Source organism: Symphodus melops (genome assembly GCF_947650265.1).
Source record: "Symphodus melops genome assembly, chromosome: 1".
NCBI lineage: Eukaryota > Metazoa > Chordata > Actinopteri > Labriformes > Labridae > Symphodus > Symphodus melops.
The window spans coordinates 17692897-17708514 of record NC_136691.1 but is presented as its reverse complement, the minus strand read 5'-3'; the positions used below and the strand labels follow the sequence as shown (position 1 = coordinate 17708514).

The window sequence follows — 15618 nt, the reverse complement described above, 5'->3', positions numbered from 1 at the left end:
TCACTCGTGATTTCTCCTCCTCTCTATCTTCCCTCTCTCTGCCTTAATCCCTTTCTTACTGCCTCCCTCCAGTTCTAATTTTGCATTCTCCATCTGTTTTTCTCTCTCTTGTCACTTCCAGCCCTTCTGCTTTGCCTTTTTTCTTTTTCTTTTTCTTTGCATGTGTCACTACTATTACTCTAAGTCCTCAGTCAGCTGCTGACCGACATCTTTTGCTCTGTTAAATGATGCAATCAGAGGCTAATTTGTGAGGCATGACAGAAACATGGATTATAGACGTGATATGAGAGTCTAGGTACACCCGGTCTCTTGACCTTTCATGTTCTCCTTTTTGCACAGATTGCCCTGTCAGACCTGACCTGTGTTCTGTTTTAAATGTGGCTTGCTGTGTATAAAATCCACAAAGAGAAATGGCAATTTAATATAAAAGTTGCAAAATCAGCTCACACTCTTAGTCATTTTAAGGACTTAACCAAACTGCCTACAGTTTTTTTTTTTTTTACAGCAAATAAAAAATCATCAGCCCTCCACATATCTGAATGTATTATCTGTGTGTCATTCCTTAAACAAATCCGCTCTCTTACTAGGCAGATGCAGCGTCAGACAAGGAGCTGTGTCGAGCACTGCGCGTCAACTTGGACAGGATGAAGGATGAGTGTGATAAGCTGGCAGCTCAGCTGAGCACAAAAGACGAGGCACATGCACTCCTCCAGAGAAAGTACCAGCTACTCAAACACCAACTGGATGACAAAGTAAGCCCCGCTTCCTCCGCCATGGTTTCTCCAACAGAGAGACTAATGTTGAATGACGTGATGCTTCCGATCAGGGCGCAGTATCGGCCAGCATCTTATAAGTCCAATGTCTCTCCTCAGTGGAAGTTTTCACATTGTGCTGATTCTTTTAATGAACAGATAGACATACATAGACTTTTCCTATCCTTCCTGCCCTTAGATAGCTCGGATATCTCTTAAGGTCTTGTGATCATATGAACCCAAGAGGGGTGCAACATCAGCACTATTTTTAGAGGGGCCTCATCAATAAGCCCTCTTTTTTTTACAGCAGCAGATGCAAGTATTGAACCTCTCTTCACCTCTCTGACAGGAGCCTGATAAGTTGAGGGGGGGGGGGGATCCATGTATTGATTGTAAATTGGGTAAAGGGAGAAAGGGGGCTTTTATTAATATAACATGGTGGTGTTTTATCCCAGAGACAGGATAATGATCCACGACCCTTGGGCAGCACTGATCAGATGGTTCCTGTGTGTCGTGTTAGGGACCCTGAAAGTATCGACGGAGGAGGAAACTTAACTCTGTCTGTTTGTGTGAGAGGAGCCTTCAAGGTCCCTCGCTCTGCCTCTGTACGCTAAATTAACTGTAACAACTGCTGGCTTTCATCCTATTAAAGCTGGATCTCTCTTCTACCATGATTTTGTTTTATCCATCTTCAGATAATCTCATGTGATGACTTTCCTTAAAGTCTATTACTTGTCGCTATTATATGTTTCCAAACACTGACGTGCACCTTCGTGTACTACTCCGATCCTCCACAGGTCAGGTCAGGTGAGCACAGACGAGCGTCGGAGTCTGAGCTTGTTCAGCTGCAGGAGAAGGTGTTGCAGTTGGAGGCGGAGAGAGAGGCGGTCCTTACCTCTCTGGGGGCGGAGCTCGATACAGCCTGCCGCAACCTGTCGAGGAACGGTGAAGACAAACTACAGGTATTTCAGTTTTCATGTGCAGAGTGTCGGTGTGTGCACAAATAAAGATTGATTGAGTCAGAGTTGACGGGATTTCTTTGGCAAGTGTGAATCAGAAATGCTCCGAAATACAAACAAGAGTTGGTTCAACAACTCCTTAATAAAAACATTTGGGGTTTATAGTTTACTCAGTAGTCAGGAGTAGTTAATGTTCAATGCTTATATCATCCTTTAATTTCAGTAATTCATTTCATATGTCGCACCCATAAGTCACCCCACAGTCTTTCAAGGTATACAATCCATAATATGCATACATTTTGGTTAAAGTACATCGGGCCTCTTTCATCAACTGATTATAGAAGAAATGTCTTCATTAAAACCTCGAACAAAACAGAAGATAGAGTGAGAAATCAGGGGCAGAGAGAGTGGAGAATGGCATTCAGGAAAGAAGCCACAGGTCAGATTGGAACCCGTGAAATCTACCAAACTGTGTGAATGCTGAATGATTATGAGAGATTGTCAGTTTAAACTTCTTTTATCTGAAGTCCCTGTTTTTAGATTTGAATTTGGGCATTCCTAACTAATATGGACTTTTTTTAAAGTTATTGATTCGGTCTAACCAAGACTCTCTTATGCCCTTTTATGGGCAATAAAGCAGATTTATTTTTTCTGTGCTGATAAGAAGCAACAGACACAAGCTTTCAAATTACAGGGCACATACATTCATTCATTTAAAAACACTGATGTGGAAAACTCCGCATTAAAGAACATGTTCTCATTGAGACTTAACTTTAAGAAATGAGGTACACTTTCCTCAGCATGCTAGGACAAGATCTGTCTTTGTTATTTGTTAATGGTTTTTTTTCTTATTAATCATTTAAGAATTTGGTCAACAATTCGAGTTGGAAAATAGTTTCCAGAAAAATAAATCTGTCATAATCACCTACTGTAACTTCCTGTGCCTGTGGCAGAAATTGTCCTGTGTTGGTCAGTCCAGGTGACAAAACATTTTGTCATAATTTACACATTCTGTCCGATGAATTTAGCCACACACTTGTAGGGTACTGAAAGCGTGCTTCATCCACACACTCCTCCCTGCTTTACGATGCTATTCTCTGCTGCTTCAAACTAATGAACCCCGCCAGCTCTTATCTGTTTATATAGATTCCCCAATCTGGTCCAACAGCGCAGCAGCCAGACATGAGCGCCAACGCCTCATCTGTAATCTGTCATGTTGAAAAGAAGTCAAACTCACTAGTGATCGGCCTAATGAGGGGAATCATTAACAGTAAAGGGTATATTAGGTTTCAGTTACCTCCTGGTAGCCTCCTTCCTTTTCTTTAGAAGTAATAACTCATGAAGTTTGACGACAGTGTGGCGCTCCATAAGAAGTTAAGGATAACCAAACTGGGTGGAGGCGGTCTTCTGGGAGTTTGCTTTATGTTGCAATTAATAAAACGTCTACAAAGGATCATTTTAATTGAATGAACTTGCCTTAAAACACAGTAAGTTGATATCTGGATAACCAATCGGAGGGTCAATGGGGGTGGTAGTACCTTAGTCTGTTGGGACTTGGGTTGGGAACCGGAGGGTTGCCGGTTCAAGTCTTGGTGTGGACCAAATATCTGGAAATTGGTCTGGTAGCTGAAGATATGCCAGACCACCTCCTGGACACTGCCAAGTGGCCCTTTGAGCAAGGCACTGAATGTTACACCAATTGTAAGGTTTTATTTTTATTTTAGGTTATTTAGTGGACAGAGGCAGAATGTAACTGTAACTGGTTTAAATGTATGGATAGCTAGCAGAGCTGTATGCTAACAGCATGACTAAGCACATTTGAGTTAGCAAACAGCCTTTTGACTTCTCTTTATTATTTTTAATTTACTTTGCCACTTGAGCTTTGTTGCAGTTTTACAGAACAAATGAAGATACTGTGACTTCCTTAATGAGCATCAAGACAAGTTAGATTCACGAGCTAACTGTCTAGCCGTAAATATCTGCAACTCGTGAGTTTGCATCTTTGCTATATACTATGCAGGAAGGGGAAACAAACAAACAAACTGTAACCAAAGACACACATTCACAGATTACTCGCTGTTTGTAGGAAGCACACAAACCATGCAGTCGTGCATTAAAATTAGCAGTGGCAGACGCTTGGATTCCTTACTCGTGCTACTGAGAAAATGGTGGCATTTCCTTCACTTGAACCCCACAGACAGCACTTTGAACTCTCAGCCTACTTGTTCAGTTTTTCAACACTTTCACCTCCTTTTAGTCTGCCACTGTGCAGAGCTGCTTTGATGGTTCAGGAAAAAGTAAAGAGAGCTAGAGGCACAGAGGCATGTTTTTATCCTCCCACACAGTCACACGCTCTGCCATGCGGTTGTAAACTCCCCGAGACGGGGACCTCTGCACAGCAGCACGCTGTTGCCGTTCTTTGAGCTGTCGGAGCAACAACTTGGGAAATTCATTATGCTTGGATCTGGTATTGAGTGACGGCTTGAAAAAGTTGCTTGACACCTGTGCAGTGACAGTGTTGTTTGCAGAGACTCGGGACTGAATAGGACCCACAAAAAAAAAAAAAAATCCTGCTGTGTGCTTTCCATGTCTGTTGATCATACGTAAACATCATGCCACTAGGGTGCACTTGAAGAAACACTTGCAGTTTTTCTGTTGACTTTGTTCACAGCTGTTTGTGTGCATGAATTTACTCTTTGTTATATTTTCTGGCTTTTTGTATTTTTTGCTCATATAGCTGGATTGGAATTGTTTTGCACTCACATGTTTCATCGTGGTTCCAGGATGCCTCCCTAAGAAAGATGTGCACAGTCCTCTTTTATAAAGGTGCGTCTTGGGTCAAAGGTAACGATTCACTCATCTCACGATAAGCTATGATTCACGATACGATTCTCTCACGGTTTGTTTTACAAAATGAGACTGAAAAATATTCCTTTTTAATTTTTTCATGAAAACACAAATGAAAACCTCTTAATCTGTTTGGCTCTTGCACTCGTTTGGGAGAGCGGGACTACAAACCCCATGATAACGCCTCCTTGTCACAACCAACCCCCTCTGCTCTACAGCTGCTGACGCTCACCATATTACTGCAATTCATTTTTCAGTACCGATGTGAATCTTGATACCTTTGAATCGATTTTTAACTGCCCCACTATTTATCTTTACATCCCTAGTCAGATGGAGGCAATTATTTAGTTAAGGCATCTTTTAAATGTAAATGTACTTGAGCTTGTATAGCGCTTTTCTAGTCTTCCGACTACTCAAAGCGCTTCTTACATCACATTACATTTACATTTTAAGGTTGTGTGTTAACTATTTGTTGCCGTATTACAGTGCTTTGACAAATACTTGATTCTGACTCGCTCAGAAATTGAACTGGCACTTCTCCAGCTTCCAGTCAAATTTCCAGATTTAGTCTGCACTGGGACTTGAACCCTCCAGTTCCCAACCCGAGTCCCTACAGATTGAGCTACTGCCGCCGCCAAGAAGAAGAAAGCATTAGTTTCAGTTGACACAACTGTCGTGTTATAGACTGTGGAGATGCTAAGAAACTCGCATCTCTCGATTCAAACTAATCGTAAATTTAAACTGTTTCACTGATAAAGAATATTTAAGAGAGTGTTAAGATTCAATCATGGCACCACTCTGACCCTGTGTGCAGATGAACTGTTAAAATTCACTGTCCCCTAATGTATTGGTATGCAGTGAACTCAACTTTTAACTGCAGTGAACACATTTTAACGTGAACTGAGTTTTCCATTGTTTAACCTGAAAGATACAAGAATAAAAAGCATGACTAGTCCAAGGCAAAGTGTTTTAGTATCTGAAGCAGCACACCTACTGTTTTTTCTTCTGTTTGAAAGTCTGTAAATGCACTCCAAGTCTTATTTGAGCATTTAGTTAACAATAAATAAAGCCACCATTATTGTCCAAATCAGAAAAAGAACCTTTTTCTTTTCCTGTTTATGTCGCTGCAGGCCTCGTAGTCCTTGTTTGCAGATTCATAGACACTCTCCTTTATTAACCCAGATTTTTTTTCATCCATTTCAACCATAAACTGTATAAAACATGGATGTCTGGTCTCGATGAAGTCACCTATTGGAGACTGACGGGGACTTTTGAAGCCTAAAGATGAGGGTCGCCATATTGAAAATGCCGTCTCAACCAGAGACGAGGAGCTGAGCCAGGCTCCAACGAGCCCGCTTACAGCCAAACCACTCACACCTGTCTAGTTGTGCAAAACTCTAATCCCTCGTAAAGTCTAAATGCATGTGTTATTAAAAATAATTCACCCCCTGTACAGTGTGTGCGGATAATGACCACAATTGTTTTTGTTTTTTTGGTTCCAGACTGTAAACAGGTTTATTTCTGCTGTCAAAAGATGGATCTTTAACCTGCCTGTGTATGTGGCATTTTGCAGCCAGCCTGGAGTGAACGCTGTCTTCGTATTGGCTTCATTTGTTAATACCAGAAGTGGCTGCTTGTTTTCAACAATGTCACTCTCTGAAAGAATAGAAAATAATGATCTGCTGCTGCTCAGTGCTGCAGCAGTTAGAGTGCCGTCCTAATGGCCTCTGAGCAGACAGAGACCTGATTGGCTACATTGTGTGACTGTTTGTTGACTTTTAGGTAGTGACAACCACATGTTTATCTCTTCATGTAAACAGAGCACGTAATGATGCATAGAATACTGGATTAACCTTTGGCATATATTCGATCCAATGGAGCTGACGTATGTCAACCGTGACATAGATTCTGCTGAGGCGTGCTCTCAGCAGAGTTCCATGTAGTTATCTGACAGTTTGTCTGTGAGACAGAGAGTGTCCTTTTGTCTTAAGAGTGTTTGTGGTATGTGTGTGTGTGTGTGTGTGTGTGTGTGTGTGTGTGTGTGTGTGTCAGCAATCATTAGGAGTTGGCAGACAGTCAGTTTGTGTTGCTGATGCTGACAAGCTTGTCTATGAAGGATGGAACATACTCCCTGAGCCCATTTTTTATGACACACACATAAAACTTCAGCGTGCAAGTGTGTGTGTGTGTGCACACACCGGTGTGTGTGCTGTCACAGGCAGTTTAACAAACATGCAAGCCAATTTAAGTTGGCAGAGGCACTTCTTCACAAAAGTTAAGGGTTTGACAGGAGGTTGTTTTTCTCATTTTCATCCTGTTGTTTGTCCATCCATATTTAGATCACTTCTTTCTTTTTTTCTTTTTACATGCTTTAACACCGTCTGTCTCACGTCTTATCATTTGTTTTTGTATTTTAAGACAAAGAACTGTACACTCTGAAAGCCTCTACTTTATTTTTTTTATGTACTTTATTAATCCCTGAGGGGAAATTCTGGTTCGCACTCTGTTATTCATGCTTCATGCTTCTCAAGCACACAGGCCTCAATCACACACATGCACAAGAAGGACCTGTGGACCTGCATTAATGGAGAGATGTCAGAGTGTGGCGTCTTTTTATTGTGGATTTTTTTTAAGGAATTGAAGAAAGAACTGAATTTTGACTGTGCATCCTCACAAAGGCAGCAAAGCTCCAATCTGTATTAATCTCTTCTGTTTTTCTTTTTTTTTCACAGGCCATCTCCCAGAAACCTGGATTAGTAAAAGACCCTCACCGCTGGCTAGCAGAGACAAAGGTATGATGAGATCTTGCTGAAGTGCTTGGATTTGTCTACATGAATTATTTACATGAGAAAACCCATGATTAGAATTTCACACTATCTTGAACATCATGCTTACTAACAAGCCAACTGAGTCTAGAAGACGGATGAATCACTATGGTTCATACATGACATAATACTGTCTCATTATACTTGAGATCATTAAGATCATCATCTGTCCAAACAACAACAGATATAAGAAACAGAGCAGACAAGAAGTGGCACTCATTAGTCTCATATTTAAAATAATAATAAAGACTGATTGTTTATTCTAACAGTATGGGTTTTTTTATAGATACTTGTTAAAGGCAGGGTTGGTACTTTTCTTCAGATCCACTTAAGATGTTGTATGAAATTGTCTTTAGGTCCTGATAGAAGTTAATAACTCATGTGCTCTGAAAAAGGAACAACAGCCCGACCGATGAATCAGCCAGCAGATATTATCGGCCGATATTAGCATATCAAGTGACAAACAACATTGGGTTATTTTTATCCCAGATATACGCTGATATGACTAGATTTATTCACTAGTCAAATAGCATTTCATTTGTGTATCATTGTATTACACTAGCAGTTCTCTTGTCTGCTACGAGGTACCACTTTGATGAACCAATCACGCCTCCCTCTCTCCCTGCTCGTCCTCCACCCCACACTGACCTTTAAATAGTCAAAAACCGAATGTAAACATTCATTATGATCCAGTTCAGTGTTGACTCACCGCTGAATGAGACATGAGATGACGTCGTTTCTACACGATGCGGCGCTCGGGCCTGTAAGTGAGGGGGCGTAGCTTAATCCTCGACCCTGCCTTTTCAATGCAAACCTAACACGATGGTGCGATGTACATGTACGTCATGTTGTAGTGTTACTTGTTTTGAACACAGCAGTTTCAGATAACACTGTTAGAGAGCAGCACTAACTATTGAATGAATCCCTTCGTACAGCTAAGCACTGAGCCAGCAGTGTTCCTCATGTGGTTCTGGAAGTTGCAGTAAAAAATGTCTTTTCATCATGGTCACGCAGGAGAAGGGCCTTTGAGATCGGAGTACATCAGTTCACGTGTTGTCGTTGGTGCACAGCGGCACCACGGTGGTTGTGACGCTCCAGTGAGGCTCTTAAATTGATGGGACTTTGTGAAGCCGTTTTCTCTTAATGTGTTCTCGTGTTGCTCTTATTTCCTCTTCTCTTTAATGGTTCTCTCTTCTATCAATGACACATCAGTACTCATTTAGTATAGTAATGATGTTTTGTGCCAAAGAAACGTGTGATTAAGACTGCGGCGATGATCCATGACACTGTGTTAACGTGTTTGCTCAGTTCCTAGTGTTTACCAGCATAATATAAATCTGCTATCGTGAGTGCATTCAGAGCACAAAGCATTCACAGGAATACAACACGAGAGAACAAGAGCAATAATTAGCTCCCTTGTAAGCAGTTTGTTGGTAAATTCGAGATGATTTACAGACATAAAGAGCATGTTTAACTCCCATTTAGTCGATCGTTCTCATTGCCTTTACAAGCCTTTATATACAACACTTGAAGCATATTAACTTTATATTACCGTTTCAATGAACACTGGTCTCCACACTTCTTAGCTTAGGTTGCTGTATTTGTCTTTCTTGTGAACTTAGCTACATACCACGGACAACGTCAGAATCCCTAAATACTGGTGACAAAATGTTCATGTTCAGAGGGAAATGTAACTTGCAGGTACAGCTGTACAGGAGGAGAATACCCAGAAGATGAATTCAGATGTAAATTATTTCATGCATTGATTTCACTTAAAACAGAAAATTCCTTCATGATTTTCTTGTTCTAGATATGAGTACATTGCTGTATGTATGTACTGTTAGAAATGTAAAAGAAACGAGTCTGAACTCTGAAGTATCCTGATAGGATTCGAGGTCTTTGTCTTTAAAACCCTCCGTTTATCGCCCCTGCTTACTTCCCTTTAATTCTAAATAAAACCTTTTATATTCAAAGCATGTCAACCCCAGGCTCAGTGAGCTGGACAAACAGGGAGACCACACAGTTTAAAAGTTATTGAAGCAGTCCTTTATTAAAAACTAAGGCAAAACATCCTCATGAAAGAATCTGCAGTGTGTAAATGATGAATGTGTGTGGTGTTGTGGAGGCAAAACAAAGATTGGTGTTGACAAGAGAGAGAGAGAGAGCTGAAATACCCAGGCCCAGCCTGTTTAGTTTCATGATGTCTGATTAACTGGCTCCGCCCCTTACTACTACCCGAGCCGGGAGAGATACAAGGCAACAGGAGGAGTGCTGGCACAGTCAGGGGTCATCACGAAAGTTTTAAAACAACCAACAAAACTACACAACCTCTATTGATTTTGATTTTCATCTACCCGGCTAGACAAAGCTGCGCTGGCTGTGTGAGGAAGTGCGGGAGTGCAACACCAGAGAGCAGCGCCAAAGGAAGCAGCATCAGCAGACCAGGGATGAGTTAAAGGCCCTGAGGCAGAGCCGGGACTCGGAGCAGGGAGCTCTCCAGCTGCGCCTGGAGCAACAGGAGAAGCTGCTGCGCTCCCTCAGCGCTGAAAAGAGAGGTACAATAACCATGTTTGATTAGAGAAATACGCTCATCCTTATTTTACCCACACTGAGGAAACAAGTGGGAAGACAGCGTAGGATTTATGAGGAAGGATGTGTGCGGTGTTTTCTGCTTAAACAACAGTGCTGTTGTCATCAAAGGAAGCAAGTTAGTCACACAGCACAAAATCATGTGAGACTAATCAGACTGTGTGATCTTTATGAGGCAGCCAATACCTGACATGAAAAGAAAACAACACCAGGTTAAAAATCAGCATAAACGTGGAGGCACCGGTAGCGCAGTGCACGTGTCACCATGTATCCTCTCTCTCTCTCTCTCTCTCTCTCTCTCTCTCTCTCTCTCTCTCTCTCTCTCCTCTCTCTCTCTCTCTCTCCTCTCTCTCTCTCTCTCTCTCTCTCTCTCTCTCTCTCTCTCTCTCTCTCTCTCTCTCTCTCTCTCTCTCTCTCTCTCTCTCTCTCTCTCTCTCTCTCTCTCTCTCTCTCTCTCTCTCTCTCTCTCTCTCTCTCTCTCTCTCTCTCTCTCCCTCCCCCCCCCAATTTTCCAACTATCCACTTTCTCTCCAATAAAAAAAAAAATGGCAAAAGAGCCCAAAAATAAACCTTAAAGAAAAATAAAAAAAAATAATTAAAAAAAAAGCAACATAAAGGTAAAACACAGTTACAGAGTTGTTTGGAGCATGACATGGTGCAGTGACTCAATGTAGGTGTGAGTGTTATTTGTGGATTGTGCAGGTTAAAATAGTAACTTGTTTGTGCCTGATTATCGGAGTCATTTTCTTGTAGACTGCACGCTGTCTGTTAATGGTTCCAAATATACTAAATCTTAATGTGTGTGATATTTATTTTACTGCCCCAAATCCCTTTCCTTACAAAGTGCCTCCTTACTTGTTTTGTTATCACTGAATCATGGCTAACAAACTCAAGCCCAGACTGTGACGTGACTTCTCTAGATGTTGTAATCTAGAGATGTGACAGAAAACGACATGGAGGCGGTGTAGCTGTCTATTTTAAATTAAATTTGATTGCATCAGTTCCAGATCAGTTTGAGTGTATTGCTGTAGATGTTAATGTCAGATGAACTTCACAATGGTGGGGACCTATTGTCCCCAAATGCTCTCTTCTTTCCAGTTCTTAATCTTGCTGGGTTACTTTCAAAACATACAACAAACTCAGAGTTAAAGCATGTCCACAGGTCGTGCTTGTGCATGTGTGTGATTCAGGCATGTGTGTGTCAGAAGCAAGTCTCGACAATAACAGCGAACCACAATTTCTCCCTTGGGGATGAATAAAGTATATAGAATAAAAAAGACAACAGAGACAAATCATGGCAATGAGCCAGAGAGCCTAATTCAGTGAGGGATTGGAAGCTTTTTCGAAAGCTCAGAAACAAATGATCTGGGTTAATAAAGAGAGCAGAATAATATTACCACATCACCTCACTAACAATGAGTCCTCACAGTTTTGGAAAACAGTAAACTCTCCAATCAGAGTCAGTGTCATCCCTTCCTCAACATATTGTTGCTAAAAATGAGCCTGTTCCTGACCATCAAACAGTGGCTCATAACTTCAATTAGCATTTCATCAATGCAGGTAACACTTATGTAGATCAAAATACAGCCAGATTGATGGGTTGAATAATATAAATGTCCCTAAAGCTGAATCTATCAACAGACTGGATTATATTAGCGCAGCATATCACGGCCGTGGTTCTAATCTAACAGACAACACTGAGACTCTATGCAGGCTAAATGATAGACAATTTAATGATCAGTGTGGAGCCATTATATACAGTACAACAGGTGTCATAAATTACTTCCCACTTTGGATATTTCTATACATGGTCTGGAGAATCACATCACCTTTACTCTTTGAATGTCAAACCTCTATTTGAAGAACAATTCCTCATTCCACTGTCAACTGAGGCCGAACATTATACTTTTGGAATACCTCATACGACATGCTTCTCTTCAAATATGGTCATAGCTTCTCAGAATATAGCGTAGTCTGCTAACAGCAAAGTCACCTCTACAAAGTGTAACCAAACTGAACGTATTCACAGAAATTCGTACAATCACAGATGTCTCACCTAAAACCTAAATGTTTAAGGCAGAGTGTTAGAGCTCATTTCTCCTTTCGGGAATTTACGGAGGAAGAGGTACTAACCTCCTGACTTACTATAAATACCAAGGCAATCCATGGGGGAGAATGAACTTGAACCAACTCTCCTTTGACTGGCCGCTTCATTTATTCTGAATCCAATAACATCGGGGTCTGGACTACGAAGCAGGATTTGAGCTTAGCGAGGTAACTTCAGGGTTAACCCTGGGTTTTCAGTCCTATGAGGCTCAGATCACCCAAAGAGACCCTGGATATGTGGAACTCACTTGGTAGTGCAGGCCCTAGTCCATGAAACAATATCGGCAGCAACACTTTTAAAAAATTATATAATTAATTCGATTTATAATGGTCAAAAATGTGCAGTCCTCTTTAGGCCCCGTTTCCATCAAGCGGTCCGGTATGGATCGGTACAGTTTGGTAAAGTCTGATCCCGTTTGCGTTTCCACAGCCACCTGTGTCCTATTTGGTAGGCGGCGTATAGCTGCGTCATCTACCTAAAAGCGTCACATGATAGCAGCTAACAGCTGACCCGCTAATAAATTCAATAAAGGAGAAAAACAAATGAAACCAACGTTGAAAGACATCCAGCAGTTTATATACTCTGTCACTGACATGTGATGACTGTGTGGTGAGGAGAAATAAGCAGACGAATAAACAATCGATTGGGTGTTTAAACACTGTGGGGTTTTGTTCGCCACTGTCACACGGGAAGTCAGGATTCTTTTCGACCAATCATCAGACTGCAGTGTTTAGCCCCACCTTTTAGGGTCAGATCGATGTTCTTGGCAACCCAACGGAAGGGTCCCAAAAAGTAGGACGGTATAGATCGGTTATTGGGAATCTTTCCCGCGATTAGTCTATGGAAACGCAAAATGCACGGCGTACCCAGACAAACCGAAATGAACTGAACTGAACTGCTCGGCGTTAGCCTTAATTGACCTGTCCAAGGCATTTGATACAGGCGACCACTCATTCTCACTGGGTCCTCCCTGCTGAAATAAAAGCTAAATAAATAATGTGCTGTAACCACTGGAGGAAGAATGACTTGTTTTGCGCTCATTTTGTAAACGGTCCAGGGAAATGAGCCTAATTTGTGTTCCATTAACGTAGAGATAAGAGAGTGTGGAGAAAGAGTGGGACAAAAGAGAAGGGAGACATGGACAAGAAGATTTAAGACCCCTACACACAAAAGAAATGATCTAACTCCAGCATCACATTGTTTTATTTTGACCTGATCAACAAGAGCCGAGCGCCCAGACAGACCCGCTGTTAGACACTTTTCATGCGTAATGTTAAAATGTGTTGATAGCTGTAAGACTAATAACCCAACCATTCATTGAAAATATGAGCGTTATCTAAGTAAACTACCTAACAAAACAGAATCTGGTTTGAAGTTTTTGTTTTGTCCCTGTATTTAAAAACAAATGTTTGAAAGATTTATGTTGGTCTCTTTATGCCATTATTTTAGAGATCGAACAGTTGACAGTATGAAGTCAGGGAGAGAGTGGGGGATGACATGAGGGAAGGGAACAACGAGTGGGATTTAAACCTGGGCCGTACAACTGGAGGACTATAGCCTCTGTACAAGGGGCGTGGCTTTAGTGGACACTATCCACTAAAGCCCTGTTTCCAGTAAGCCAGGGGTGTCAAAGTCCAGTCCTGGAGGGCCGGCTTCCTCAGACTGTTAGACGTCTCCCTGCTCGGACGTAGCTGAATCCAATGAGCAATTGGTTATCAGGCTTCTGCAGAGCTTGATGACAACACATTGGTTTAAAGCAGGTGTGTTGGAGCAAGGGGACGTCTAAAAGTCTCGGATATCTGGCCCTCAAGGACTAGATATTAGACACTTTAGACACTCTCGAGACACTTTCCTGCTTTTTGTAAAGTCTCTCGAGATAACGCCTGTTATGAACTGACACTATACAAATAAAGATTGATAGATTGAAGATTGGAGTTAGACACGCCTGCACTAAGCAGTCCAGTTCCATTTGGATCAAAATAACTGGTCTGTTCCGTCCTATGTTTTTTTTCTTCAATTTGCTGCCAAGCAGACCGATCTGACCCTAAAGGTTGGAGCAAGACGCACTGCAGTCCATTGATTGGTCAAAATAATCTTCATTTCATTTGCAACACAGTAGTAAAGAACAAACACAAAACGCACCATGATTAAATATCTTGCAGATTTAGAGCTCGGTGCGTAGGGACCTGGGCTGGGAAAAGGAGTGCTGCTTGAGCCCTGATGGGGACCAAATCTGGAAACTTGTCTGGTAACTGGAGTGTTGCCAGTTTATGTACTGAGCACCACCGATGTTCTCTTGAGCAAGAACCCCCCCCCCCCCGCCCAAGTATAAAATGTTGTCCATGTTGAACATGAAACAGTGATTTAAATGCTGGCCTTTCAGAGCTGATAAAGAGGAGTCGCAGGAAGGAGGAAGACATGAGGAGCCTTCAGGTAAGCATTTACTCATCTTTGTCTCCTCACTTGTGTTTGTAAATCTGCAGCTTCTATAAATGTAGTTGATTTCTAAAATCAAGATGCCCTTATTTGAACAAAGTTACCAGGAAGTGACAGCTGGTTCTGTTTTTATTTTACACACACAGCCTTTAAGTCATCTCTGCTTGTTTGTTTTTGAGTTGGAGCTGGCCTTTAAGTTCTGTGATGCACGATAACAAACAGCGGTACACGGTGTACACCTGACAGACTCCTTGCAGCTTTGCTTGGACGATTAGCTAATTACTGCAGACGCGAGGCCTTGGAGTTTAAAAGCCACTGGAGGCCTTGTTTCTGTGTTTCTGTACTGCAGCATCTACACTTGGCGGGCCACCAACTCACCTTGTCTGGATTGGACGAGCCCCCAGAGTGCCTCTCTGGCCCTTTGCTCGCCATTAAAAAGCGAAACACACACTCTGGCTCACACACTAAACCACGGGCTAATCATCGTACTTTCCCATCGCGTGCTTGTACCTCTGAACGTGTGTGTGTGTTTGTGTTGGATACCAGGGTCCCATCTGTGGCTGCATGGTGGCACCTGCCAGAGCTCGTGTGCAATTAATCAGCCCTCTCGGACCCAGTCGAGCTTTTAATTATGAACGATGAGGAGAGAGAGAAAAAGACAGCGTGAGGGATGTATACAAAGGTTGAGAGGACGGGCTGAAGAAAAAGAAAGTGCTCTTGTTACAAATCAGCAGCAATACATTTCCGTCAGAGAGGGGGAGGCAGCTGTTTCGTTGAGTAGAGCAGGTGTTTGTTTGAGTGGCAGATAAGAGGCATAGCATCACTTATGCATCGTTAGAGAGGGAACATCAGTCAGGAGCTGGATGAGCAGTGAAGGCAGTTTGTCTTTGTGTATGTGTGTGGGTGTGTAAGTGTCCGTGTGTGTGTGATAAGAAGTGTTGTAGACTCTCCCTGGCCTCTGCAATCCCCTCCCATGTTACATATTTGTTGGAAAGCTGTCACAGCTCTCGCACACAGCCCGGGTTTTTCTAATCTTATCGAGAAGCAGTTACCTGAACTCACCTGCTGGATCACTGTATATTAAAAAAATGTTTTGTATCTTA

General features: G+C 42.0%; 1 protein-coding gene across 4 annotated transcripts in view; it reads left to right on the top strand.

The window, feature by feature from the left end:
• The window catches only part of cep128 (centrosomal protein 128), a 43883-nt gene that overhangs the window by 18654 nt on the left and 9611 nt on the right, over positions 1–15618 (top strand). For all 4 annotated transcript variants that reach the window (XM_079340618.1, XM_079340617.1, XM_079340616.1 and 1 more), the window contains 5 exons: positions 588–752; positions 1550–1714; positions 7291–7350; positions 9746–9938; positions 14463–14512. In XM_079340618.1, coding sequence (XP_079196744.1) covers positions 588–752; positions 1550–1714; positions 7291–7350; positions 9746–9938; positions 14463–14512 — 633 coding nt within the window. The remainder of the gene's footprint in view (positions 1–587; positions 753–1549; positions 1715–7290; positions 7351–9745; positions 9939–14462; positions 14513–15618) is intronic.